General features: G+C 50.6%; 8 protein-coding genes across 8 annotated transcripts; 4 read left to right on the plus strand and 4 right to left on the minus strand.

Moving 5' to 3' along the window:
- Positions 1-152: 152 nt before the first annotated feature.
- Positions 153-2,029, minus strand: T310_1839 (Sphingolipid fatty acid hydroxylase; the record flags this gene model as incomplete). Its single annotated transcript, XM_013475266.1, has 5 exons — positions 153-284; positions 368-605; positions 674-1,736; positions 1,882-1,964; positions 2,013-2,029. The coding sequence occupies 5 exons, from the start codon at positions 2,027-2,029 to the stop codon at positions 153-155; spliced, it is 1,533 nt and encodes a 510-aa protein (XP_013330720.1).
- A 1,678-nt stretch (positions 2,030-3,707) lies between these two features.
- On the plus strand, positions 3,708-5,065 carry T310_1840 (uncharacterized protein; the record flags this gene model as incomplete). Its single annotated transcript, XM_013475267.1, has 2 exons — positions 3,708-4,193; positions 4,262-5,065. 2 exons carry the CDS (start codon positions 3,708-3,710, stop codon positions 5,063-5,065), a joined length of 1,290 nt encoding a protein of 429 aa, XP_013330721.1.
- A 427-nt stretch (positions 5,066-5,492) lies between these two features.
- On the minus strand, positions 5,493-7,465 carry T310_1841 (laccase; the record flags this gene model as incomplete). The annotated part of the gene is made up of 5 exons (XM_013475268.1): positions 5,493-6,179; positions 6,245-6,255; positions 6,302-6,512; positions 6,569-7,063; positions 7,124-7,465. The coding sequence occupies 5 exons, from the start codon at positions 7,463-7,465 to the stop codon at positions 5,493-5,495; spliced, it is 1,746 nt and encodes a 581-aa protein (XP_013330722.1).
- Positions 7,466-8,868: 1,403 nt separating this feature from the next.
- On the plus strand, positions 8,869-10,397 carry T310_1842 (Plasma membrane iron permease; the record flags this gene model as incomplete). Its single annotated transcript, XM_013475269.1, has 6 exons — positions 8,869-8,923; positions 8,957-9,081; positions 9,147-9,589; positions 9,654-9,765; positions 9,981-10,286; positions 10,383-10,397. The coding sequence occupies 6 exons, from the start codon at positions 8,869-8,871 to the stop codon at positions 10,395-10,397; spliced, it is 1,056 nt and encodes a 351-aa protein (XP_013330723.1).
- Positions 10,398-10,942: 545 nt separating this feature from the next.
- On the plus strand, positions 10,943-12,780 carry T310_1843 (uncharacterized protein; the record flags this gene model as incomplete). Its single annotated transcript, XM_013475270.1, has 2 exons — positions 10,943-11,849; positions 11,930-12,780. 2 exons carry the CDS (start codon positions 10,943-10,945, stop codon positions 12,778-12,780), a joined length of 1,758 nt encoding a protein of 585 aa, XP_013330724.1.
- Positions 12,781-13,914: 1,134 nt separating this feature from the next.
- T310_1844 (Fungal specific transcription factor) lies at positions 13,915-16,726 on the minus strand (the record flags this gene model as incomplete). The annotated part of the gene is made up of 6 exons (XM_013475271.1): positions 13,915-15,292; positions 15,350-15,512; positions 15,678-16,125; positions 16,172-16,258; positions 16,367-16,598; positions 16,677-16,726. The coding sequence occupies 6 exons, from the start codon at positions 16,724-16,726 to the stop codon at positions 13,915-13,917; spliced, it is 2,358 nt and encodes a 785-aa protein (XP_013330725.1).
- Positions 16,727-20,055: 3,329 nt separating this feature from the next.
- T310_1845 (Coatomer subunit delta) lies at positions 20,056-21,770 on the minus strand (the record flags this gene model as incomplete). The annotated part of the gene is made up of 4 exons (XM_013475272.1): positions 20,056-20,962; positions 21,016-21,212; positions 21,265-21,708; positions 21,768-21,770. The coding sequence occupies 4 exons, from the start codon at positions 21,768-21,770 to the stop codon at positions 20,056-20,058; spliced, it is 1,551 nt and encodes a 516-aa protein (XP_013330726.1).
- A 500-nt stretch (positions 21,771-22,270) lies between these two features.
- Positions 22,271-24,994, plus strand: T310_1846 (Conserved glutamic acid-rich protein; the record flags this gene model as incomplete). The annotated part of the gene is made up of 3 exons (XM_013475273.1): positions 22,271-22,658; positions 22,768-23,351; positions 23,399-24,994. The coding sequence occupies 3 exons, from the start codon at positions 22,271-22,273 to the stop codon at positions 24,992-24,994; spliced, it is 2,568 nt and encodes an 855-aa protein (XP_013330727.1).
- Positions 24,995-25,679: the final 685 nt, after the last annotated feature.

Below are 25,679 nucleotides of genomic sequence, written 5' to 3' on the forward strand. Positions count from 1 at the left end.
CCTTGCCAGAGTTCTGATGAGACGAGTCGTCAGACAGTGTCAGGAAGTCTGTCTTGACTATACTTACAGAATTGCCAATTGGCATATGATTAAACACAATATTGACATGAAACCGTAAATTAGACATCCCGGCGATGGCAGAAGGCCATCATCTACTCAGACTTGACATGCTGAGGAGGAGGTAGCTCGAGTTCGGTTCCAAAAACGCGGTCCCAGAAACGACTCGTCACACCGAAGCCATTTTCAAAGTCGGCGAAATGGTGCTGAAGGTGGTACTTCTTGAGCTGCTTATAGTAATACGGCAGACTAATGCGAGTAGTCAGTATGACCTGATGAGGATGAACCGTTGATGGAAGCAGTTACTTACTTGCGATGGTGGAGGAAGTAATGGGTCATGTCGTAGCAGACGTAACCAAAGATACCCCCACAATATACCAGGACAGCCGCGTACCAATTGTAGAAGAACACGAGATGAGCGAGTTTGTAGAATGGAGCAGCAAGGATCACGAACAGTGCAGGTGGCATGACCAGGCGATATCTGTCCATCGGCAGATAATGGTGAATGCCGTGCAGCAGGAAGTGCAGCGAAATCCCGACCCGATTGTCTGGAAGCCATCTAACAAGGCTGTCAGCATTTCAGAAGCGACAAAAATGAAGGCCAGGATCAGCATACCTGTCGACGTGGAAGAGAAATCTATGCATGCCATATTCAACCAAGGTCCAGAAACAAAGACCGAAAATCCAGTAAGCAGCCGCCGCTATAATATTGTTCAAGCCTGCAGCAGCCATATACGTAGCATACGTGACAGGCGGAAGCCAAAGCATCGGTACTATGTACCACGGAGTCTTGCTCAGGGGCTCGAGAAAGTTCCCAAAGAGCGGGGCGGATTGTCCCCCTTTGTAATGGCGAGGACGGTGGACTTGCTTTAGGTAGAACTCCTTCGAGAAGCCGCCATACCACAGCTGAGGGAACAGAGGCTTGCTTAGGTCCAGGAACTTGTGTGTTTGATAATCCGCAGCGAAGTCTGTCTCAACCGACAAATCCTCCTCGCTTGACATTCCAGTGCTCTCATATACTGGCCGGGACTTCCCAGACTCCTTGGCACCACCGTTCGCAGTAGTTTTCGATCCCTCCTCTGACGTGACAAAACCAACATGGCATTCCTCGAGGATCTCATAAGCGGCGTCGGAATGTTGATGAGAGGCCGCATCGCGCATGATCTCCTCCACGTCCTTGCCGGCGTGCTCGAGAATCAGGTCCGCGCCTCCCGGATGGTCGTCGAGAAACCCGGTAACATCATACACCTTGGAACCCAGGATGACATAGCAAGACTTGGCCGAGTTGTGTGCCCGGACTTCGGCCTCCGTGAACGTGGGCAGGCTTTTCCCAGACATTGTCGGAGACGGATATAACTGCTGGCGTCGACCGCGATGGTAGTCTCCTCCAGGATTGTCTGGAGTGTCGGTTTGTAAATCTGAGCAACCAGTCGCGCAAAGAAGTCGGATTGTCGATGGAAGGAGTCGGGAGGGTCCGCCGGGGATAAAACGCGATGAGGGAACGACGGAGCAAAACGACGGCGGATCCAAGTGGCGTGAGCGTCTCCTGAGTCCTGGCTGCAACTTCTTGGAAGGCGGCGGGAGGTACCCGTCCACTAAGTGGGTGTGCTCCGTTCCCTGCAGGAAAATCAGTGGTCCGACGGGCTCACCGCCCTCGATCACACCGGCAGAATCCTGTCCTGTCCGCGGGAAGTTCGAGCCAATCCCGTGACTCGGTTGCCATCACGTGATTGCACTCGTGCCGCTTTACGTGCCGACGCAGCACAGATAAAGCGGCCAGGGATGCGCCCGGCCCGACTCCCGGCCGAGCGGCCCCCGGCTCACGTGGAGCGCGCATCTGCCGACACAGGGAGCCGACCGGCCAAAGAAAGGGGCAAATGAGAATTATGTCGATGACAGCAGAGAGGCTTCAAAGACATGCAGAAATACGTACAGACGATCACAAGACGTGGTACCAAGTTAAGCTGGGCATGTTGACGGTGTAAGATGAATAAGAGCGACGATGCGACCTCTCAAATACTCCTCTCATGCTCCGTAGACCGCCACAATGGGAAGCAGGGGCTTATCATCTGGTGCCAACCCTAAAAGCTCGTGCCCTACACCCTAAGCCCTATTCCAGTGGTGCCGTCCAATGATGATCAGCAAGCGAAGTTATTGAATTAGAGCTTCTGCTATCTCATCAAGAGGATCATAACAGCAATAACATGGATTTTATATGCACACTACAGTCTCCATGGAAAGTACCTACGTGAATCCCGATCTTGATCCCGCCCATGTTATCTATGAAGTAGCGACTCGATAGTCTGCAGGTCCGGGTTACCTACAGCTACCGAATGGAGAAAGGCCTAAGTAATGCAGTATGATGTGTCTGTCCCGGGCCCAACAAGACGCCAAATGACCCAACTCGACCCATTTCAGCTGCATTCCTACGACGAAAAGAGTTTAAACTTGTCGCGGGCCGACTTCCGGCTTGGATGGCGTGCACGAACCACCGCCAGTTCAACGGCGTCCGGCTGAACTCACGGACCATAAGTTTCTTGAAACACCGAGCATAGCCATAACGCATTGGAATCCAATTCCCCGATACACTGTACTGTCCACTCCGACCGTGTGGGGTGGCTCCTTGAATTTCATGCGCGCCTTGGAGTTTTTGCTTGATGATCAGACCTGCTGCTTGATTGCTTCCAGGAGTTACGTATCAATGGATGCTAGCGGGACTTTTACTACTGAGATTCCTCTGCACATGGCTTGCCAACGTCAGCAGGGACCTAATCCAGCGCTGCTCGACTCACTCCGTCTCCGGCCGTTTCTGGGGGTGCGGAGCAGGGCCGGACTCTGCTAGCTCTGGCGCCGTGAACCCATTGCCCCGTTCCTGGGCCGCCCCGGCCCTTCTGCCTGCCAACCAGCGTCTGACGTGTCGCGCTTCACTTCTTGACTTGGCCTGGATCGAACAGACCATCCGTCGGCAAATTCGTCTCCACCCGTTGAGACCGACCCAGATCTCTACTGTGTCCAACTCAGGGCTCAGGGTCGCATTGTCGACTCGGGTCTCCGCCGCCCATGGCCCATTCCGTCTCCACTGATGAGAGAGCATGGGGGTATTCCGTACTCTGTACGGAGTAAGAGTCGGACATGGAGTTTCAGACCGGAGACGTGTTACAGCACAATAATATGACTGGGTTGTCAATGCAGCGAATTCGTGACATGAGTGTGGCTCACGAATGATAACCATTAACGCCTTCGAGAAGAGGGGGAAAAAAAACAAGGTGCGACTAGTGATGCCCCTACAGGCTACATGGCCTGACGGCTAACGCCAAAGGAAAAATGACAGGTTACGCTAATGCATTCTTAAGTCTTGTTTTCAGGGATCAAGACACCGCCCCTTCCCGTTGAGTTGACAATATAAGAGTTCCTCCTTTCGGCGGAAATTGGCAAAAATTAATTTCTGTATGTGCTTCATCACAAAATCCCATTGTCGATCTTCGTCATTTGTGTATGGACAGGGGTATTAGCAGTCCAACTGCACAAGACTTGGCTAGTCGCTCTGTTAATGTCAAACGGGGAATGCCTGGGGGAAGACTGAACAAGCATTTCTAGACTGTGATTGTTACCTCCACCAAGAACCTGCCATCTACCCCGGAGCTCTCAGCATGCCGACCACGCTGGCGGAAGCCTCATCCCTCCCGGTCAATCCGGTGACGGCCTATTTGCGCGAACTGCAGCACTCGAAAACAGGATTGCCTCATGGCCAGCTAGTGTGCGTCTCCGCATCCCCGACGGTCACGACCACAGACGCCTTGCTCCGACTGGCAGCCTCCGTTGGCCCTCACATTGCCATCTTTCAGGTTCACGCTGACATTATCGATGACTGGTCGTCATATACCGTGCATGAGCTCACGCTTCTTGCGAAGAAGCACAACTTTCTCCTGTGGGAAGGAGGGAGACTATTGAACTTCAGCTCCGATATTCCTTCAACATCACAGGCAGAATCGAGGGAACGGAGGAGAGAAGATGTGGATATGGTACGGAGGATGTACACCAAAGGTGTTGTGAGCGTCGCATCCTGGGCAGGTCTAGCAACGTCGTGGGCCTCAGCTGTCCCCGCCCAACAACAGGATTCTGATATCCTGATCCCTGTACTGAAGGGCGCGGCTCGAGAAGCTGTGGCAAAAAATTGCGCAGACCATCCGGACGGAGATTACAGCTGAAGGGACCCCTAACGACGAGCAGGACGGTGATGATGCTGGCGTTATGTACCATTTGCGCCCGGCGGACGTTGACGTTAACACCAATCTGGAGCCCCCCTGTCCGCAGAGCATCTACCATCTCTCTCACTCGGTCAATCACTCAACACTCCGAACCATCATCGCCCTCATCGCCCAGGGACACACTACAACCTTCGGAAAACATCACTGAAAACGGAATCTACGCAGATTGGCCCAATGCTCTCTCTCCTTCGCCCCTGCTAGCTCGGGGCCTAGTACTTTGCTTGCCTTCAGCCACCGACTTCCCTTTCTCTGTCGCGTACAGGGACAGCTGTCTGGCAGCTGCCCGCGCAAACCGTGATTTTGTGGTTGGTTTCCTTTGCAATGAGCCATGGACCCTGGTGTCGCAGAGATCAGATGTGCTCGATGTCAACAGGGCAACAAGTGGTGGAGACAAACGTGATGGGGATTCTCCTGCGCAGGAAGAAAGAGAGGAGTCGTTCATTATCTTCTCGCCGCTTCATGCTGACGCGGGTCCACAACCATCGACAAGAGACGGAAATCGCTCGTCGTCAGTGGATTGGGACCGTACTCGTTCTTCAAGTGCCATGGATACCATTGATGAATCATCAGCCTCAACACAGCCCAACGGCCTCAGCGCCCAAGCGAAAGTGCTGCATGCGACCATTTCTCGAGCCATTGAATCCAGAGATTCTGGACGAAACATGGAACCCGTCAGAGAAGGAACAAGCCCCGCAGGTCATGGTCTCCTGCACATACCCATTGTCACCCTTGGATTATGAGAAAAAAAAAGATTACCGATATGTCGACTTTTCGTTTTGGATCCATTTTTAATTGCTACTCGTTTTGGAGGTCTCAATCATGAATAGGAATCGCCAGGGACTATTTCCTACTACTCATCACAGTATTAACCATAGTTCATAGACTGATAGAACGGCATGTGGCGTGTGATGTGTCTACCTTTTATGTCCTCGTTCTTTTCTCTGTCTCTCTCTTTTGACTCTATTCCATTGTCTATCTACAACAGCAGTCATACATGGAAAGCCAACCGCATGAGCAAATATTATTAGACATCGCGTTAATCTTCGAAAGCAAACATGAAAGGTGGAAAGAAAGAGTATATATATATCTAAATAATTTTTAATGGTTTATGCAATCTCATACCCCTGTACAGCTGTTCCAAGTATCAAATCTAGCGTTATCAATCGGTCATTTGCTGCCCTTTCCGGCAGCAGCAGAAGGCTTTATCTCTGCAGCTCCGTACCAGCTAATGACTGCTAGTCCTAGGAATGCCGAAATGATACTGAACACCAGCGCAACGATACCCCTGGCTGTGAAGCCTTTGGGGAGCGGGGCCGGTTGGTAGTTTGCGTTCTGGAGGTCGAACCAGTCGACAGTGTTACCTCCTGCGTTTCCTTCATACAGGTTACCTCCCGCCTTGCAGGCAGCGATATGGTCGGCCGGCAGACTCAGGATGCCTTGGCCACGCTTCTGGGCCTGCAACTCGAGCGGGGCCTCGACCATGGTCACGACCAGCCCGCTGTTCATGTGCCATTCGATGTGGCAGTGGAAGAGCCACACACCAGGGTTGTCGGCGCGGAAGCGGAGGACAGCGTTACTCGAAGGACGAACAAGGATGGTATCTCGACGCATGGGGACTTGGGGAAACGTGACGTTGGTCGGGTCGTAGAAGCCAGCATCGTCGTCGGCCCGAGCGACCACCTGGAAGTTGTGTGCGTGCAGGTGGAACGGATGTTTTCCGTGGTCATCATTGTTGATAACCAGCTCGACGACTTCGCCGTGGTTGAGCACGAAGGAATTGCTGTTGACGCCGTAGATGCTGGCGTTGGTGACGACGTCTGCCGGAGCGGAGAGAGCAGTGTAGAGAGTGGGCACCTTCTGAGTGACATAGGTGATGTCGTTGAAAAACGCACTGAGCCGCCCATTCGGTAAGTACGTACTCTCATTATTCCTTGTGACAGTCATAGGAGGTAGGGGATGGACTCACTAATTCACACCGTCTCCGAGATTATCCATTTTTACTCGCAAGGTGATCGAATGGTCAACCTTGTCAAAAATCCCCAGGCCATCACTTGGGACGAGGGAGAAATCATCAAACGGGCTGAACTCATCCATGGCCTGAGGCGGTGGTAAGCTCTTCGTGCTGTCGTAGACCAGATAGCTCGTGACATTCGGGTTCAGTCCTGCAGGAACTTTATCAAACATGTCCTGCACCCAGTTAACAGACTGCTCTGTGGTGGATGACAAGGAATAGTGTTGCTGACCTGATCCATGCTGCTCACGATGGGGAAGTTGGCAGAGGTGTCGTTCTTCGTCGTCACCAGCACTCCGTATCTCTGCGCGGCAGCAACGTACAACATATCTGCTTCTGCCTCATTCGTCCACACTCCGTCGACTTCGACAATACGCATCTTATGGCCTTCAATCCAGAAATACTGGCCAGCAAAGGCGCCCATGTTAATGATACGGAAAAAATACGTCTTTCCCGGTTCAACGGCGATGGTCGCATTCTGCGTGTCGTTCATCAATGCTGACTTTGGCACAGGTTCCGCGCCTGTCGGGTTGGTATAGCTCAGGAATGATTTCAGCAGAGACCGCATCGGGTCATGGTACCAGTCTGACAGAGTCAGAACGAACTCTTCGTCGTATTTCCCCTTATATGGCGAGTTGGGATCTTCGACGATCAGCGGCCCACGCAGACCGTCCGGGTACTGGCCCATGAGATGCGAATGATACCAGTAGGTACCCGGTTGATCGATCTAAGAAACGTCAGTAACCCAGGTATCTATCGCTGGGTAGTCTCAAAGGCAAATACGTACGGTGAAGTTGTAGGTGAAAGAACTTCCCGGTGGGATGGGACATTGCGTAACCCCTGCAGGGCCATCCATCTCGGTGGTGCCATTCTGAAAGAGTCCATGGAAATGGAGAGATGTGCTCTCGTTTCCCAACTGATTGTGCACGTTGACGATAAGCCGGTCGCCCACTGAGGCTTTGATCGTGGGAATCGGCCATTGGCCATTGATTCCAATCACAGGGCGAGTATACAGGCCGTCTGGATTTGCTGAAACCCACGTGATGTTGAAATCATATATCCGGGTGTCTGCAACAGCTACAGAGGCCCAGAATATAGACCCCAGGAAGAAAGATAGCGAGGGAGCCATGTTGGAGGCTCAAGTGAGCGGCAGTAGCATGCGAAGACGGGAATATAGGAGAGAACTCAGACGCCGGCATATACCAAAAAGACTCAGCCTAGAGAAGAGGGCTTTTACCCAAGGACTCTTCTCCTCTATACTAGCGCCGGTCCTGCAGGGACTCGACGCGGAGATGCAGGGTTCGAGCGCTCTAGTGGCGGACAGCTCAAGAGATCATCAGAGCGTGCCCGATAACCCATGTCATACGACCTCGGACCAGCACTCCCTGCCAGATTGGTGAGAGCGGGGAATTTTTATAGGAGACGAACGTCGATCTAGTCGGAGATCAATGCGTTCGACTGCGTATCAGATCGCATAGGGGAACCAATCATCACCCTCGGCTCTCATTGCTTGTTCCAATTTTTCCAGGCCTCCCGCGCTACCCTAAGTAGCCAAGACATCGAGGGAGGAGGACTGTTGGGAAAAGCCGTCGTCCTAGTCGATGGGTTTTCGGTGCTATGTGGAGTGCGGCCGGAAGGAGAGCAGGGATTATCATTCGGCACACACGTTGAAACTTTGCAAAGTGCATTAGCCGAATCCAGGAAATAAAGAGAAACAGGAAAAGAAGGGGGCAAAAAAGAAGGCCAAAGCGCAGACAGAGAGAAAAAAAATCCCACCTGCGAGGAGCGGAACGGGTGCAGAGTGGACGCCTCATGGACCGCGAGGCTCGGAAGAATCGAGATGAATGGCTTCTGAAATTATCTGATCCGCCCTCGCGCCGCCATCCTGCGAGCTGATTGCTTGTCGTCGTGGCCGAGCCTTCATCAGATAAACCTTCCACCATGGCTCGGAGTCCGAGATCCCTCGGACATCCAGGGCCAAGACTGTTCCATGCCCATTGTGGCATCCCATCTCGGGCCTGCACGCGGGAAATTTGCAATGCAGGCTAGTCACTGTTGGCAGTCGGTGTCTGCTCATACGATTGTCTAATCTGATTGATTGATAACTTTGGTTCAAATGCCCCAAGCCCGATGACACCCGGGCCTCACGGCTAGACGGAGTTGCGGGAGAGGACACGGTGAAGCGACGATTCTGCGGGCGACATCCTGGTGGAGATCCCATCTGACGGGCTGATCCATGACTTCTTCAGGCGTGCTAACCAGTCGCTAGCATGGCAGCCAAGATCTTGGAAATGACGGCATGCCGGGTGTTATTTTAGTTCGCCCTCCGCACTGTTAGTAGTTCATATACTCCGTACGCCCTGCTTGTCCAGCCAGTCTTCCTTCTCGCGAGTTTTCCAGCAGTGTCGAATATTTATTTAATTAATGGCAGCATTAATGTTCTAGACACCGGCCGCTTTCCTCCAAACTGTACCTTTAGTTTTCGCCACCGTCTGTTGAGTTGGACGAGCTGCTGAGCAGCCTTTCGTCAAAATGGTCAATGTCTTTGCAGTACCTGGTAAGGGATACGCCCCAGAAGAGGCTGGAAGTAACTCTTTCCTGGGATGCTAATGGCGACCAGTCTTTTTCATCGTTTTCCGCGAGACGCTGGAGACCAGCATTGTTGTGTCGATTCTCCTTGCTTTCATCAAGCAACAAGTAGGCCCAACTCAGGATATCGTCGTATATAAAAAACTACGAAAACAGGTATGATTTTTTCGATCCAAACAATGTTGTGCACACAACACGACCCGTTAACCCCCTTAATCTAGGTCTGGCTAGCGACAGCATTGGGCCTGGCAATCTGCATCATTGTCGGTTGCGGCCTCATCGGTGCGTTCTATGGCGTCGGTGTTGATGGCTGGGGCAAGGCAGAGGAGATCTGGGAGGGCATCTTCAGCTTGATAGCCACCGTCATCATCACCATCATGGGTGCTGCTCTCCTGCGTGTCTCCAAGATGAAGGAGAAGTGGCGGGTCAAGATTGCCAAGGCCCTCAAGGCCAAAGATCGCGCATCGGTCGGGAAATTCAGCCTGAAGCGATGGGGCGAGAAATACGCCATGTTTATTCTTCCGTTCATCACCATTCTAAGAGAAGGCCTGGAGGCTGTCGTCTTTATTGGCGGTGTCAGTCTTGGAGTTCCAGCGTCCTCCATCCCCGTTGCAACCATTACGGGTCTGTTGGCTGGATGCATCGTGGGCTATCTGATCTACAAGTAAGCCGACCATTCGAGAAAGCAAGATCTTGATATCGCTTTTACTTACGTGTTGGAATCCCAGGGGTGGAAACTTTGCTCCAATCCAATTATTCTTGATCTTCTCCACCTGCGTCTTGTATCTTGTCGCCGCTGGTCTATTTACCAGAGCTGTCGGTTACTTTGAAATGAATACTGTATGGCACTTATTTTTTTTTCCCCATTCCCCCCGGTCCGTTGGTCAGAAGCTAACGAGCCAACCAGTGGAACCACATGACTGGCGGTGACGCTGCAGAAATAGGGGATGGCCCTGGTTCTTATAATATTCGACAGAGTGTGTGGCATGTAAATGTCCGTATCCCCTTCCCTTTGCGACCCTTTGTCTCTACCCATCGGCTAACTCAACAGACAGTGCTGCAGCCCTGAGCTCAACGGCGGCGGTGGATGGGGCATCTTCAACGCGATTCTAGGCTGGACCAACTCTGCGACGTATGGGACAGTGCTTTCCTACAATCTCTATTGGCTGGCGGTGATTCTAGGGTTCCTGGCCATGATGTACAACGAGAAGAAGGGCCACTGGCCGTTTATGAAGCCGAAGAAGGTGGCTGCTTCCGAGCAGCTGTCATCATCGGACGGAGAGGCCGGTGTTGTGGACACGGCCGAGAAGGCGATCGAAAACACGGACACGACGCCTTCTATGGCAGTTCGGCCTGTCGAAGTATGATGAAAACAAGATCATGAAATGGGCTTATGTGGGAGATGAGTCTTGTCTTCATGATGCATATAATAATGATTATATATCGTTTGTATATAGTTCTACGGCTGGTGAAAAGAAAAGTATATAGCATAAAATAGACGAAGAATACAATGATATTCGAGTATTTACTTCCTTTTTTTTTTCTTTCTTTTTTTCTTCGTAGGTGATTGACGAACTTGGTGGTTGGTTGATCGATAGAACTAAAGCCATCACGTGCGAAGCGATCATCCCACCGCACAGACCAGCCATGCCAGCCAAATCTTCCGCTTTTCCCTCTGTGGCAACAACCTTCCTGCTTTATTATCAACCATTATCAAGCATAAATCAGCATGAAGTGTGGCGTATGAGGCGATTCAATCCTATCTCAATCCCGGTCACTACTATTTATTTCCTATATTCCCCTTTACGTCCATATATTCTCGTCTATTAGTTGTCAGAAGTCCTCCGTCATGACGGTTTGCTCTACCGCAGTCGAGTCCGACGCCTCAGAGCCGCCACTTGCATGAGACGAGCCTATCTTGAGCGCCCTGCTGCTCGCCGGGCCTGCTGGAAAAGAACGAGCTTGATGGACCACTATCTCCGGAGAGCCCTGCGGGTGTTACGCTGTTTCCAGCCCAATGGACTCTGAATACCCCCCATTGCCATCCCCGTCTCCATCTCCAGCAGGACCTCCACGAGGTCCCACGCTGGCAGGCGGTCACTCCTTTGGAAAAGCTACAGCGTCTAAGAACGGCCATGGAGCTACTCCGGATGGCTCCAAGACTATATATAATAAGATCCTCTCGGACGACGGGGACGTTGTCCTCGAGTATGTTGACAGGCAATCTCACTCCTCGAGAGCCCCTGCAGCGCCAGCGCGGTATCGATGGCAGGTTTCCAGCGCCAATCTGATGCGCAATAGCCCCTATTTCTCCGCCCTGCTTGATCCCAACAAGTTTGCTGAGGGACGGCGATTTGAGGAAAGCAAATCCCGACTAATAACCCAGCCATCCTCTGGGGTCAGTTCTAGTAATGAAGCAAAAAGCGATTCTGCAGAAGTATCCCCCGCAGACGACCTGCCTGTGGTGAATCTCAACGTGAGCCGCCTGTCAGGGAAGCATAGAATAGACGTTCTTGAACTATTTCTCAAAGTACTGTGCCTGAACTCCCCGAGTGGTGGTGAGCGCCAGACTAGGCTGGACGAGGAGGTCCGACATCAGCCCGTGTCGCTCATCGCCGGCCTGATCGATATAGCGGATCTCTTCAACTCGCCGCAGATCGTGCGTGACACGCTCAAGCGAGCAGGGTATGCCGCCTCGGTGAAAGGAAAGGTGTCTCTCACCACGTTCAGCCCGTCGCTGCTGAAGCTCAGCGAAGAGCGTATGCGGCAGATCATATATATAGCCATGTTTCTCGATGAGCATGTCACCTTTCAGGTCCTCACGCACAGTCTGATCGTGCTTGGGTCCGCGTCCTGGGTGAATGGAGTCGGTAGTCCTGACGCCGAGAGCCCACGCTGGTCCTATCTACCGAATGGGATAGAAGGTACTGGATGAGAATAAAAAATTTCAAAAAAAAAAGGACTTGCAAGAACTGCTGCTAACGCTTGTGTTCTGCTTGTGTAGAGGAACTGTACTACAGACGACAATGCGTCCTGAACACCATCACGGATATGCAGGCCCATTTCCTTCGCCTATACGGCGCACTGGAAGACGACCCGTCCGAAGGCAGAACGTCGTCTGCACCAAAATCACGTCTCATCCAGTGCCGTTGGGGGTTCAGCAACTCCCGGGCCTGCGACTCTTTCCATCTCGGCGAGATGACCCGCTTCTTCGCCCTGCGCACGAAGACGATCTTTCTAGGATCGACGTTGATCGATCCGGGATTCGAGAATGAATTCTCTGGTGGTGAAGAAAAAGAAGAAGACGATGATGATGCCTTTGACTCTAGGAGTCATGATAATAATATTACTGAGGCCACAGGCCACGACGACCAGCAGCAGCGGACGTCCGGCGACAACATCCTAGTCATAACCGCCTCACTGAGGCAAATCCCAGACTACCAGATCGACTCGAATCACACGGGGTGCGGAATTCGGCGCCGACTGCTCCCGCTCCTGGACTGCATTGACCGATTCACGGGCGGCGGCCGCGGTGTGCTGGGTCTCGCCCTGCGAGCGTGGAAGTTTTCGCCATTGCCGTCGCCCTCGCCCCAGCCCTCAACCTCAACCACAACTGGGACAGCTAGGAGAAGCAGGGGCAAAAAGAACCCCAATTCATGGATGAACCGATCTCTGCGCAGGGCCGAGATGGTCGAGATCCGCGCTTCCAAGATTGTCGCCATCCGCTACGCGAGTATGTCTTGCACGTTCCCTGGTCCGTCACCTTCACCGTCACCGTCACCGTCGGCGCCGCCGCCACCGGAGGAAGAGGCGAGGTTGTTTTTCACGGCCAAGAAGCGGAATTGGGAGAGTTGAGTTTGTTGGAAGTGTTATATATACATATTTTTTCCTGTAAATAGAGTCATGTGTGTTGATCTGAAAATTGACTATCAACTACCCTGTAAATAAATACCTGAGTATGTCAAACAATTAGTCAATCAATCAATCAATCAGTCAGTCAGTCAATAAAGAAGGTTACTTATTTCCCACCCACCAAATTTCGTCATACCTTTTTTTTATCTATTAATTATAATCAAAGTTAAAGTTTGTTGTTAATATTAACCTAGCCTAACCTAATATATTGCCCAAGCGAGTATGCAGAGCGAGTAGGTATGTAGGCAGAGCGTCATTTGCACCGTATACTGACGTTATTAAAGCAATAACATAACACACTAACATTAACACACTAACTACGGTGGGACAGGACAAGCTTTATTGCTATTTTCCTTTTTTTTTCTTGGTTTGCAGGTGAAACTTGACAGATAAATAGATACCTAGATAGAAATGATGGTGATGACATCGTGACCAAGACCAACAAAATAAATAACAGCAGTTAAAGAAATTAAACACGTGCATTTCCTTCCACGTAGCTAGCTAGGTAGGTAGGTAGGTACTTGTTACAAGAAAAGACGAAGATAGAAAAAGGTCTAGAACGTGTGTTTCTTGTTAAGCTGCAGACGGGAAGAATAGTCAGAAAGGCAGCAGGCTCATGTAAATAATAAAGATACAATGACACATTTCCCCCCATTGCTTCAGGTCGAGAGTTCCTTGTGCTTGAAGAAGAAGAAGAATTTTGGCTTTTCGCTGTCCTATATTCCTAGGTACTTTTTTTCTTTTATCAGTCTTTGTTTCCGTTACTAGAAAAGTTCCAAATATCCCAGCTATTCTCGACAGAAACGAAAAGAGAGACAGGGGAAAAGTGTCTACATACACACTTTCCATGTATCGACAGGTCTCTTTTATACAATATGATAAATAAATATCCTCCCGACTAAAAAACAATGAAAAAAGAAAAACTTTTATCGACAAGGATAACCTTTTTTGTTCGAGACATGTATACAAATGAAGGATGAAAGAACACGGAGATTGACACACACGTCTTTTGATGTGTGCATCATATGTCTTCATATTCTAAGAGAATCCAAGATAATAGATGGGAGAACTTCCAACCTAGTAGACAGGAGAACTGTCCCACATATATCCCAGATCAAGGTCGATGTTGGTCGATGGAGGGAAGAACGATCCGGTGATTTGGCCGGTGGCCGGGTCATAAGGCAGATAGTCGTCGTAACTGCTGCTACGCAGGCTCGACTGTGGCTGCTGTTGCTGCTGCTTCTCTGGTCTGAGAAAATCGAGGCCGTCTGGCTGTTCCACGAACGGCATCGGCGTCGGGATCTGTTGATCCATCAGCGAGCAGGATACGCTGTCCAAAGCAGCCACGAAATTGACTGCCGGATCAATCGCCGGTTCATCGCCTGGCAGATCGCTGACGTCAATGCCCACCTGGGGCGCCAGACGCCGCAGAAAGTCGTCACACAGCTTCCATGCTCGGTGGGCCGACGAACTCGATTTCGACAGCTCGTGGAGCCATTCCACAGCCTTTTTGGCCGTCTGAGAGACCTCGACGCCCTTTTCAGGGACGTGCTCGGCTCGGAACGACAGCTCCAAGAGCAGCACCGTGGTGGCCTGCATGATGTAGTGCAGTGAACACCACCAGGGTGTGATCTTATTCAGCAAAACTGCATCGGGAGTTTCAGGGAGGAGCTTAATGATTTGAGAAGCCGATTCCACACATTCGGCAGCCGTCTTGCTGCAGAAGTCATAGGTTCCGTCGGTCTGACAATGCCGCTCCAGACGACAGAGGCACGGTCGCGTAATCGCGATCTTCGTGCTGTAGTACGGAAACGCGAGGCCCGTTTTCTGAGTCACCGTAGATTGTGATGTCTGTGCCGAAGTGAAATCATACGTTTCGGGGAGATTCAGCACCCACGAATTAGTCTCCGTGATGAGACTTTGGATGGTGAATTCGAGGCTGGGCCAAGGTGATTGCACAGCCTCGGCGCTGTACAGTTTCATGTTGACTCGTTTGGCGATCGAAGTGAGGGTCGCCAGGTGGAAGAAATATAGTGACATGCTTGGCGGGAGCGACTTGAGCCATTCACCAGCTGCTGTCTCTGAACCTTTCGACACACCCAGCTCTGTGGTTGGATCATCGGCTTGAGATGGACTGGGTATGCTGGAGCAGGGTGGAGTCCAATCTTGGACCCATAAACCCTTCCGCGATGGGTTACTGAGCAGCTGGGCCACCTCTTCCTTCTGAAATTCACTTTCGTCAAAGGGAATCGGGAGAGGTGTTGTGCAGGTACAGTCAATGATGCAAGAAGGTCGTCCAGTCATCACGCTGAGCAGGTGATCCATAGTATATAACGACCACCAGACACGATATCGGATTTCCTTGGAGGTATCAGATGTATAGATCCCGACGTTCCTCAGGTGAAGTCCAAGTGCCATGGCTCCTCGAACTGCGCTTCCGGAGACCTTCCAGGATCTGCAAAAATATCGGTTAGAAGAACTTAGAATACCTTCAGTTGGAAACAACACCTACCTGTTGATCTGTCCCGTTGCCAAGAGGTAAAAACATGTTAAACCTTCGACTTGCAGCTGCTGCAGATCTGGGTGATCGAACAGTGGATCTTTCATACTGAGTACCCTCGCCCGCGAAAAGTAAACAACATGGTCATTTTCTTCGGCCTCCCACTCGGCATGAACTAGATGTGAGTATACAGCAGCAGTGGCAAAGATCAAATTCAGAATCGCTAGCCACTTGTTCCCTGGTTTGACCGACGGTTGACTGAAGAACAGCTGGTACTGGGAGATAAATGTCGACATCCCAATAATCGGAAACGAGGGATGTACCGATGTGAGGTACGCACCGAACAGTCTATTGGCGACTTCACGCGGAGGGATTTCATGAGAGTCGACCTGTTCGGGGAGACCCATGTCCATATTGTCTGCATAATAATTCAGGGATGCTATCAGGGCGTCATTCTGACCATCTCTCCCCGGGGTAAGAGGAGGCGAAGATTGTCCAGTCTCAGCCAATTCAGTGCGAGTATCCGATTTTTTAGCAGCTTCACCATTAACTTCTCTGCACAGTCTCTGCAGCCACGATATTTCTGAGCTTTTCCCAATGAAACCGGTTGCGCGTGCAGATTCGTCTCTATTGAAATCTTCTTCCACTCGGTCAGTCTCACCGAGGGATCCCGCAGAGGGTGAGCGTGAGGTCCTTCGTTCCGCACCCTCGCCACAGAGAAGCTCTCGACCTCGCGAAATTGCCGATGTTATATCAGACTGGGAGCCGAGACCAGCCTGGCTTGCGTCCTGGTCTCGTTAGGCGGATCGACGAGGTGGATATACCGGCACGTACCACTGTCATTGCACTGCTCATCAATTGCTCATCTGAAACTCCGAAACGGAGACTGATCTTTCGAATGACTTCCTCGTAAGCCTGGACCTTTGCAGACAAAGTTGCAAGCTGCCTTTACTATCTTGTCAGCGGTCTATGGTCCCCTCCGTGTATGGGAAGCGGTCCTCAGTTACCGTTTGGACTTCTCCCTCTTACCGTCAGTATAGCAACAGATGATCCCGGCTTCCCGACAGTTCCTGCAGCCAGACTTGTCACCGGTACATTTTGTTTTCCGTTGGCGGCAAGATTCACAGGCTCGGCGGACATGGCGGCGGTGAAATCGTCCGAGGGAACTGAAGGCAGCCTCTGCCCCTTCAGGGAGCCTGGGGATTGCCATCTTCTTGGAGTTATTGGGTTCTGGCTCCTTGGTGGGACTCTTTCGGTCATCCTAGAGAAGCAGCTCTCAGTCTGATTCTGAATAATTCCGAGGAGTTAGGCAACCCTACCGTAGTTGATAATGGACTACATGTTTCTGTATCTTGATAAGATAGGCCATAGCATGGCTGTACCGACCATTTCTGGAAATTCATGCTATCCATTTGGGAATGTGGGAATAACGTTGTCTGTCAAAAGATATTAATTGAGCTCAGATGCTGCAAGTCTGTATTTGAAGCATTAGCAAGTGATGTTGAGAATTAATTTGAGACTTGTTATCTAACCTCGAGAGAGAGGTCACACTCTGATACCAAGTTACCCGGTCAATTACCAACGGAGTTGAATCCTGACAAGGGGTTGACAATTGGCCGCGTAAGATCCTGATAAAGTTATGAAGCCTTATTCGGAATCACAAAAAGATAGTTGTCAAGAAGTTGGTTTCTGGTCAAGAAAACGGAAAGAAACGATGCATGGAAAGTTCAAGCATCCAGATTCAGGTCGCTCTCGTGGACGCATGTAGAAGAGCATGCGTCATGTTCAGTAAGAACCAGATGTAGGTTCAGGAACATATATCATAGCATGGAACTCTCAGTAGACTGAGTTATTGCAAACAATATCGACTATAGATGCCCGGAAAGCAAATGCGAGTGGGGAATACTAACGCGTGGAAGAGCTTCTGTTAGGACAAGCAAAGTCATTGGCATTATAAACTCACGATTAGAGCTCTAGGCTCTGGGGCTAGACCAGATAGACGCGACGTCAAACCGGGTTGACTGTCGGATTAGAGCTCCGGTACTTCGATTGTGCTCAAGAGGCAACGAAAGTGGCAACAAAGCAGTGCAGAGATTATTATTCACCATCGTTATTTTCCAAAGCTCGAGACCTTGCCCCTTCAACGAAGGCCTTCGGTATAGAGAGATTCAGTGTAGTCGTAAATCAACTGCCTTTTTTAGTGCTTTGCTTAGAGTTTGCAACTAGCTGCGTGATGTACTGCCTATCACTGGGCCAATGGTTATATCGCTCGCGAGCCTCTTATCGAGACTATTCTCCTAGTCGGCTTTTAACATCCCTTTGACAATGTTCTTGGACAAGCCTTGGCTTCCTCATTGGCCAGGGCCCCAGATCAAGATACAAACCATCCCCCCACTGATAGGATGTCAGGGTCCACTGATAGGATGTCAGGGTCATTTCAAGCATGGTTCTAGCATCTGAAGCCGTTTAGGCGATTTTGGATAGACAAATGAACAAAGGAAGTGCTGGCAGACAAACAGTTGATCAGGTCTCCACAGGCGACTGTTGAGACAGTTGACATCCCTATGCGCCTCAGTCCAAGAAAGGGCAACTGGCCGAACTATTAGTAAGGGATCTGGCCTCCAATAGGCCCTGTTGTCGGCGGAGCGAAGGATTGTGAGACGATGCTTTCATTGTTGTTGTAGGCATTTGCTTCATCTCTTCCTTCCCCTTTGCTCCGTGTCTCTATATTAGTACCATACACCTGGCACGCGCATCAATAGGTCCCTGGTTGTCCCGAGTCCGACTGAATAAGCTCTAGGAGATATGTAGCTGTCAGCAATAACCTTGGAAGTTGTTGACGACGATCCTGTGTGGCGGCGATAAAACTGAGGTAGACTCAACCGACAGTTCATGCATCCCTACATTCGGATCCACCTCTGTCAATTCGTTAGCTCTCTATGTCAGGGTCCAAACTATGGAAAAGCCCCAATGCGTGGTTTTGGCGCAGTTGTCGTGAGTGGCACAGCAACTGGCCAGACCATCACAGATGACTGGAACTCCATGTGAGACCCCTGTCAGCGTTCGACCACTTGATCTGTCAGCAACGCAACACATCCACCGATGCGTCGAGGGAGCCCAATCAGTGAGCTTGGAGCAAGGATTGCCATGCCTCCCCGATCCGTGGTTGTGTGCGAGGCGGAACGGAGGATATAATCTTGACGTATTCTATTGTTTAATTATGGCGTTATCTGTGCTGTAGGTATGGCCGGGTATCCTCCGGTTCGACCTAAGTTGGGTATATTGAACAAGTTGGCATCGAACAAAAATTAATGTCATGCAGAGGATCGACAGTACCTCTTTAGTGCTCACCACAGGCTGCTCTACGAGAGCTTCAGTATCACCTAAGGCCTGTTCTAGAGCTGTGTAGCAATAACACGCTCGATATGGCTGCTGGCAGAGTTGAAATCACCGCGGGGTTTTCCAAGCGGAGAATGGAAGGTGTGACTTGCGTGACGACGAGTGCTGCGGGGTTACAGTCGCTCATCTGGCGGATAAATTGCTGGCAGTGATGGTGGCACATCCATGTCTGTCTGGGTGCCAAATTTGAGTCAGTAAAGAAGAGTGTGGGAGGGTTGGTGTCTGCGTTATTAATCCAAATGGAAGTAATTTCCACCCCACACATGCCCACCACCATGATCCCAGAGAGCTCACCGATGTTGATAGCCGATCCTCGATTGCAAGGGTCTGTGCTTGGAGAAGGGTTCGACGAGGTTGCAGATTCAGAGACATTAATCCATTAGGAGTGAAAGTCTGCTATTATTCCGGCTAAGGAAAGAACCAGCCGGCGACCGGCCAAGGGCGCTCTCCAACAACTGAAACACTGTAAGATGGTCATGTCCCATTTTTGAATGCAAGATAGGTTTATCACTAGTAGCCGCTAGTCTAGGAGAAATTCACTTACTATTAGCGTGGACATGATGGGAAAGGGGAGGGTCACATCGATGGAATAAGGAAGCAGCTCATTTCATCTATGATCATCTGACGAAGACATGTGATCGGCAAGAGAAGGAACAGACAGCCTGGTAGAGTGCGAGTGTGTAGCAGAATGAAAACGAAAAAAGACTGGATCTAGGCAGAACCCGGATAAGGATATAACAGAACCATAATCGAATAGACTAAATGCAAGTTTGCAGGCTGCACAGCGCACTGCCTATCTCAATTTGACTACATGCATGCGGGACTGGGTTGTTCAATATGAGAACGATTGGATCTGCATATGCCTGATGGGGAAAATAAATTCTAGCGGGGAAGACAATCGTTTAGGAAATATATGCATAGTTACAGAGCTCTAGCAAACTTATTAATTGTGAATATGGTATGAGTGGCATTAGGTAGAATATTCGCCACAGTTAATTAGTTTATATTCCGACTTTTAGTGATTTACACAAAACACGGCATTCATGCCAATTTCCTTGAAAACATCTATGACCTTCTGACCAGCCATTGCCCTCTTTGTTACACCTCTTGTCACAACCTGCTCTCCGTTGTCTGAATTCGACCTTCAGGACTGAATCGAGTAACAAACGTCGAATTCAACCCAAGAGTGGCATTGGGTATGGTTCCAAATCTTCGTAGAAGGAAAGGATAATCTCACAGAACAATCCCGTATGAAAACAAAGAAACGAGCAATCCCAACATCATTAATTGTCCAGCTATCAATGGTATCCTCATCCCATTCACTCTATCACATATCCTTCGGCGACGCTCTTCACTTCCTTAGAGAAGCCGACGTTCTCGTCCATCTCCAGGAGAGAGACATTAGAGATATCAACCTCAACAAAAGGGTTTGTCTTGGAGAAACGGACGCTCATGGGGAAGAACTCATTCTCGTCACCGTCACCGCCCACGGACTCGAACTCAAAACTGCCTGAAGCGTTGGTTGAATCGACAGTGCCGATGTTCCAGTCAATGCTGTCGCCTGATACTTCGTACACTGCATCGAAGCTGGAGACAGTTGGCTCCGTGGTACCATAAGGAATAGTGACAGTCACATCACGCAAACTGTCCGAGCCCGTGAACTCGTACTCAACAGTAACAGTAGTCGAATCTGAGCCCTTGTTGACCCACACGGTGAATGTGATTGGCAGGATATCTGCATTTTCAGAACCCGTGCTGGCAACACGCCATCTCAGAACACCAATGGAGTTGTTGGCAGGGAAACGTTTGGACGTGTCCTTGAGCTGGATGACGTTCGAACTGGTGAAAAGGTTTTTATCCACATTGGGATGAGTACGGAACTGTGCACCATGTGTTGGGTTTGCAATCAAATCCAGCTTGATCTTCGTGAAAGAGGGGTCGGAGATGCGAAGCTGGAGGTCACCCTTCACTTCGAAGGACTTCAAAGCACCCTCCCGGGTCAATCTGGCGGATATGGTCTCGGCAACCGTTACGTGAACAGCTTCTCGGTCGGCGGACACGGAAGGACGAGCAGATGGCGACTTGTCGGGAGTAGCCGCCTGTGGAGTGACAAGAGGAGCGGATTCTTCAGCTTCGGGGCCCAAATCTCCGCGAACTTTCTCATAGATATCAGTAGACTTGGATTTCTTGCCAAGTTGCATTCCTTTCCCACGAGTCGGGAGTGGCCTGTTGTCGGTTAGCAAAAGACGGTGGCAGGTGGATCTCGACAAGAAACGTACTTGGCAAACGATTTCTTCTTCTCTGCTTCGTATGTGTCGTAAGTTTCCGGAACCGACGGGCGGGAAGGAGGTGTGTATACAGGGTATGTGGGCGTTCGGGGAGCGATGCCACGGCCGGCGCGGGCAGCCTCTCTGCGCTGGAGCTCCAGCTGTTTCGCCTTTCGCTTTCGTTCCTCGCTTGCCTCGAGTTCCTTGTTCTACACTATTGTTAGTCAACCGATATTTGAGGCTGTTAGGAAATTGCAGTACCCTCTCGATAATCTCCTGGATTCTCTCCTCATGACTCTCCATCTCCAAGAATGTCTTGATCTGGCTGAGAGACAGGTTCTCTCGGTACCCTAAGGTGACCAGCTCATCGTATGCACTGAGGAGTTCGAACGCATTTCGCAAGATCTCTCGCTCATCCAGGCTCTTGCAGATGCTCGTAGTCACCTGGGCGAAAAGGTGTAGACTGTCTATATCCTGGAGAATGTTCGATTGGCGGTTGGTGATGAGCACCATGTATAGCTCGTCCAACGGCTGGTAGACAAAGCGCACATTGTCCTGCTCGACTGTTGTGTGCTGCGTCCCAGAGTCGGCGAGCTTAGGGAAAGAGGCAAGCAGAGCTTCGATTCTGGACCGGGCAATCTCTCTGAATTGTCGCGAGAGGACAGCCTTGCCGCCGCGGGTGCAGATTGAAGCCGCGAGGACGACCTGTGTGCGGAGCCATCAGAAGGCATGAAGTGAGCATCAGGGAGTATAATGAGACCAACCATGATTGCGCAAAAAGGAGATCAGGGGCCCTTGAAGAATACTGGTCGTCAGGCGTGGGCGTTGAAGGTGACTCGGGGCTGCATGGAGGCCAGGTAGACCATCCCGCTGTGTTGTTCACTCCGTCTGCCTGTTCCGACCGGTGGCCCGTGCACGCCACTAGCCGCTCGCTTACTGCAAGAGAGGCTGCCCAGCTCGACTCTTTGCCTCCCAACCCTCTCTGCTGCCTCCTCGTCGTTCAGTTATGGCTTGATCTATCGGTTCCATGGACCTCGAATTTTGAGAGAACCAGACGGTCGTCCGATAGCGTGAAAGAGAACGCTCTTCTAGTCGGTTACGGGGTGATTTCCCCTCCGGTCCCTATAGGAATTCTGACGCGTCGAAGCTGAAATACGCTGAGACCGCGAGTGGGCTGCCGCGTCTCTAAGCGTCCTTACGTTCTCATCAGATCCGTGTCGAATTTATATATGTCATGAGCGCGGCTTCTCCAATGGCTTTTCCCACCATGGAAGATCCCCTTGGTGACTCGATGGACGTGGCGTCCCCGTACCCGGGGCACGCAGATGACTTTGAGATTGATATTGATATCATGGAAGATCAAGCTTCTAACGCAGACAACGACTTTGACGTCAGAGATGCTTCGCCAGAAGCAATGCCCCAGCCGGAAGATTTGGTTGCTACGAACGATGCCGATATGGACGATGTCGCCGAGCCCTCTGCAACCAACACGTTCGACAACGCCGAAAGCCATAACCAGAATAATAGCACCGTCTACTCAAGCCATGTAACGTACGAGTCGGAGATGCTAGATGAAGACTACGAAGAGGATATCGATGCCCCTATTCCTGACTCCGAGGCCCTCGCAGTGGAAGCTGGGAAGACGTTGGAACCCAGTGAGGACCTTTCTCGAAAACAGAATTTAGAAGAACAGCCAGGTCCATCAAGGGACGAGAACCAAAAACTCTGTCGAGCCTGTTGTTGATGAGCATGAACAACATGTAGACGTCGAGGAGCATGAACCGAACGCGGCAAACGAGGGAATAAACCAGGATGATGCAGAGCGAGTCCCCGAAGGAGTTCATGAGAACGAGCATTACCACCAATACGACGAAACACCCAGCCATCGTGATGATACTAACAGCACAGCTCACGTTGAGTCACAGCAGGCCCCTACTTTGAGCAATACTGAAGCCCAAACTCCTGACCAGCCTGAAGGAGGTGAGCCTGATGATGGAGGTGAACCCGACGAGGCTGGGCTGGCGCATGACGTAGGGGAAGAACACGAAGAACACGACCAATATCCTCAGGCCGAGCATGACCCCGAAGGCGAAGACCAACACCCAGAAACAACTCAGCATGAGCGATATCTACACCCAGTTAAAGTACTGTATCAAGACAGCGAAATATCTCTGTTTCCGCCGCGGGAAGGTGACTCTTCGGAAACGTTCTTCCTTGAGGACGAAGGCTTGGCCTACGAAAATCTTGACCACCTCCTTGCGGCATGTCGTCAAATTCTTGGCGAACATGTTAGCGAGGATGAGGTATTAGTACTTGATATAGAGTCGTTAGGTCTCCAGCTAAGTGAGGTAAGTATTGTCGTCCCATTGCGCGTTCCCTGGCTTACAAAATATAGGATAATCTGCACGTTTCCAAGATGACCCTGTCTCAGATCGTTGATATATACCTGCATTTGTGCCATAATGACGGTGTTGATGAGCCAGAACCTTTGTATCTTACTTTGAGCACGAGATCGACCCTTCTCGCTGAGGTCTCTAACCTAGCTATGGCCGCAAATGAAGGAAAGGGTATTTCCCATATTCATTCATGGGACGAATATGGAAATCAAGAAGAGGAAGAAGAAGAGAAGGAGCAGGCTGGTGATGACACCGGAGCCGCAGATAATGAAGACTTTCAAGAGAAGCAAGCTGGGGTGTCGGACGACCTCCCAGCGAATGCTATCTCTGAGCCTCCTGTCCAGTCTGAAGAAGGCCAAGATGATGTTGTGCCCGCTAACCATCAGCCTGAAGACTACGTAGCAGACCAAGCTTTGGATAAGGGCGTTTCTGAGTCAGATGGCTCCCATGTCGAGCACGCAAATGATGCAGAAACAAACCAAGAAATAGCTGAAGATGAAGAGTCGTCACATGAACAAGATAACAGCCCTGCTTCTGCTGCTGAAGCTAACGAGGATGACGGCAATGCCGAGAACTTTGACCATGCTTCCCAGGAAGATGTCCAGGACAACCAACAATCAGAGCAGGCGCTTTCAACTACTGATCTTCCTGCGGAAGGCCCATATGATTCCGAAGAGCAAACCGAGTCCACAGCCACACTAGCACATGCTCCAGTAACGCAGTCCGACGAGCAACAACCAAGCCAAATAATTGATCCGAGTTCTGGTCAGGACCACATTACTTCAGACCATGAAGGTCATGAGCATGATGCAGGTGAGAACTTTGTTGACGGTGACGAAGATGACGCTGAAGAAGACAATTTTGAAGACCAAAATGTCGAGGAAGGAGAAGAATATTACGGTGGAGAAGAGGAAGAGGAAGAGGAAGAGGAAGCAGCAGCAGAAGCAGCAGCAGAAGCAGCAGCAGAAGCAGCAGAAGCAGCAGAAAATCCTGAAGAAGATTTTGGTCTTCAAGGCGGTATTCCGTCTGACTCGGGTGATCTTCAGGCTCCTGCAACATTGTCTCACCATGAAGCCCCTTCAGATTCTGGCCAAGGCCATTCGACAGATCACCAGTCGTTGAATGCGATGCCAGATCCGTATGATGACACGGAGGGTGAGAAACAACTACCTGTTGACCACCTCGATCATCCGGAAGAGACCACACGGAAAACACCGGAATTGGCCGATGATCTTTTGGGTGTGGATGAGGGTCTCTTTGCAAGCCCTGAGAAAGGTTCAAAGAGCGCTGACTCAACGCTTGCCGGACAAGCCGATAACGATCCTGGAGATCCTGGAGAAGTCCAGGATAGTGCGCAGGACAACACTCACTCATTGCATCAATCCGGAGATGACTTTGAGGAGCTGGAATTTGATGATGAGGATTATTTTGAGCTGGATGACACCGAGCATCCGGCAGATGAAAGTGGAGAACTTGGTGCCGATAAATTGCAAGTTCATGGAAGCGGTCGTGGAAAACGCTCTCGTGAAGCGGATGATGAACTTGATTTTGCCGAGACCCCAACTCCGGATGCTAAACGGTCCCGTTCTTCGTGATGAGGATTTCCTTGCGCCTCCTCTCTTAACCCTTGTTCCAATTACCCCCAGCATTCTTGGTGTCTAACCAGGCCACTTTCCACTTGATGCAGATTGCATCAATGGTGCCAGACAGATCTAGGGCGGTTTCAGTACGACATTCGAACGGCGATTGAAAGCATCCCGGATGAATGAGTCATCGTGAGATGGAAGTCTATGATCCGTTTCTCTATAAGCGAGGTAAGTCACCACCCAGCATCCCGCTTTCTTTTGCCTAGGCAATATATCCCGTCCGCTTCCCACTGTTTTCCACGCTCTCAAATCCTTTCCCCTACCACCTCCTGCCTGTCATTTGACTGTGAAGGCTGGATGGTTTAGAACTCCAAGTTCTTTACCATTTGCTCCGACGCGGTCTTGTGTTATTGATACTCTTTTGCCATTTCTGAATGGTTCTGTGTTGTGTATGATTGTCTGCTTTGAAGCGGCTGTCATCAACCGGACAGCCTATAAGTAAAGCATTCAGCATGGCGTCAGGGTTTGGATGTTACGTTCGGAAACTTTTTTTCTCGTTGATTTATTCGGTTAGGTGTTTGTGGTCCGGTGTTCTGGATGCTGTAATGGATGATACCGAGATTCGCCCCTTTTTCTCGTATAGTCCGTCAGGTACCTGTTCTTAAACAGCTACCTGGCATGTGGATGCAGGTCT

The sequence above is a fragment of the Rasamsonia emersonii genome (assembly GCF_000968595.1).
Source record: "Rasamsonia emersonii CBS 393.64 chromosome Unknown ctg1118621760004, whole genome shotgun sequence".
Lineage (NCBI taxonomy): Eukaryota > Fungi > Ascomycota > Eurotiomycetes > Eurotiales > Trichocomaceae > Rasamsonia > Rasamsonia emersonii.